General features: G+C 35.8%; 1 protein-coding gene across 1 annotated transcript; it reads right to left on the bottom strand.

Moving 5' to 3' along the window:
* Positions 1-330: 330 nt before the first annotated feature.
* On the bottom strand, positions 331-1,083 carry LOC104101715 (uncharacterized). Its single transcript, XM_009609210.4, has one exon. It carries the CDS (start codon positions 991-993, stop codon positions 454-456), a length of 540 nt encoding a protein of 179 aa, XP_009607505.1. The 5' UTR covers positions 994-1,083; the 3' UTR covers positions 331-453.
* Between the last annotated feature and the right edge of the window lie 435 nt (positions 1,084-1,518).

Genomic DNA, 1,518 nt, shown 5'->3' with positions numbered 1-1,518 from the left:
AACAAACTAACTTCCTAACTGACTAGTTGTTCCACTAACTTAGTTGGTTGTGCCAGCTGTACATCGCTGGCATCTCTTTTTATTGCTTCGACATCCTCACAATGAATTATTTGCGACGCAATACTATCACGAGGAGGCTGCCCCAAGCTAATATTATGAGAACGAGTACAAGCTGCTCATAGCCAACATTATGAGAACCAGTACAGTTTTGGCTCACAGCAGCGGAGGCTTGGACGCTTACAAAAATGTACATAATCAGAGAAGAAAATAAAGAAACAAATGAGAAACAGGCAGGGACAATAATATGAATTCGTTTGTAGAGATAAGAGAAAACGACCAAATAAAAGAGAATTTTAATTGTACAAATTAAAATTACATGTGACAAAATCGCCTCGTTGGTCAGGTTATCAAAATTCATCCAAAATAGCAAAAGAGCAGGCATTACAATGTTTTTTAACTGCTGACGCTAGTGATTCTAGTTAAGGCATCTTCAATAATGGCATGTGCCCAATTATCGAACTTGGTGAACTCAGGATCCTGACCATAAATAGCATTGACACATTCCTTGCATGTCTCCATGTTTGAGGACATTGTACTCACATCAACATTGGCTTTGTAATAGTTTCCTTCATTTACGTCTTCCAAAGTCTCTTTCATGGCATCAACAGCATCTTCGTACACCTCCCTGCATGTCTCAAGACAATCTTTTTTGTAAGCATCCACAATCTTAGCCAATCGCTTTTCCACTACTTTGTTAACAAAATCCTCTGTCTTAGAAATCGAGGAAACCATCAGGCTACCAACAAGATTCTTCACAGACGCTCCGTTAGAATTACTGGCATCAACATCCGCAGTTTCAGTTGGTGAAGCAACTGGTGACACGTCTGGGGTTGAAGAGATGTAGGAAACATGAGAGATGGGATTTGCTTCAGATGAAATTAGGAAGAAAGAAAGGGAAATGACAAGAAATTTTTTATTCATGTGGAAAGCCATTGCTTTTCCTTTTTCTTCTTTTTATTTTGCTAATTTCCAAACGAAGAAAGTGGAAAAACAATGGGATTCTACAAAGAAGAAATTACAAAGGGAGGTGTTAATTTATATGCAAAAGCAACCAAAACTCGGTTAGTGATACATGAATTTTGAGTTAGTTTTTATTTTAGTGGTTTAGATTTCACTGGAATTATAGATCTCTAACTTCTTTGGCTTAATGATTGGTTCATAATTATCTATTGTTCTTGTTTCGCGATTCACAAAGTTTAGGGGAAAAAGAAGAAATTTAATGTCAACAAAACACACAGCCTAGGAAGTTCCAGAACTAAACTTGCTTGTCGATTAACTCACACACTACGTATCATTTAAATAAATAAGATAAAGAGAAAAAAATCCTACTTTCATCTATACTTGCATGAATAATGAAAAAACATTTTTCTCTCAAACGTAAAACATATTTGTTTACATGAAAAAATTGGATAACGTTAAATTTATGCATGGTTCTAAGGATACGTAAATTCCATTGAT

This window comes from Nicotiana tomentosiformis, chromosome 1, assembly GCF_000390325.3.
Source record: "Nicotiana tomentosiformis chromosome 1, ASM39032v3, whole genome shotgun sequence".
Taxonomy (NCBI): domain Eukaryota; kingdom Viridiplantae; phylum Streptophyta; class Magnoliopsida; order Solanales; family Solanaceae; genus Nicotiana; species Nicotiana tomentosiformis.
This window is presented reverse-complemented; position numbering and strand designations above follow the sequence as displayed.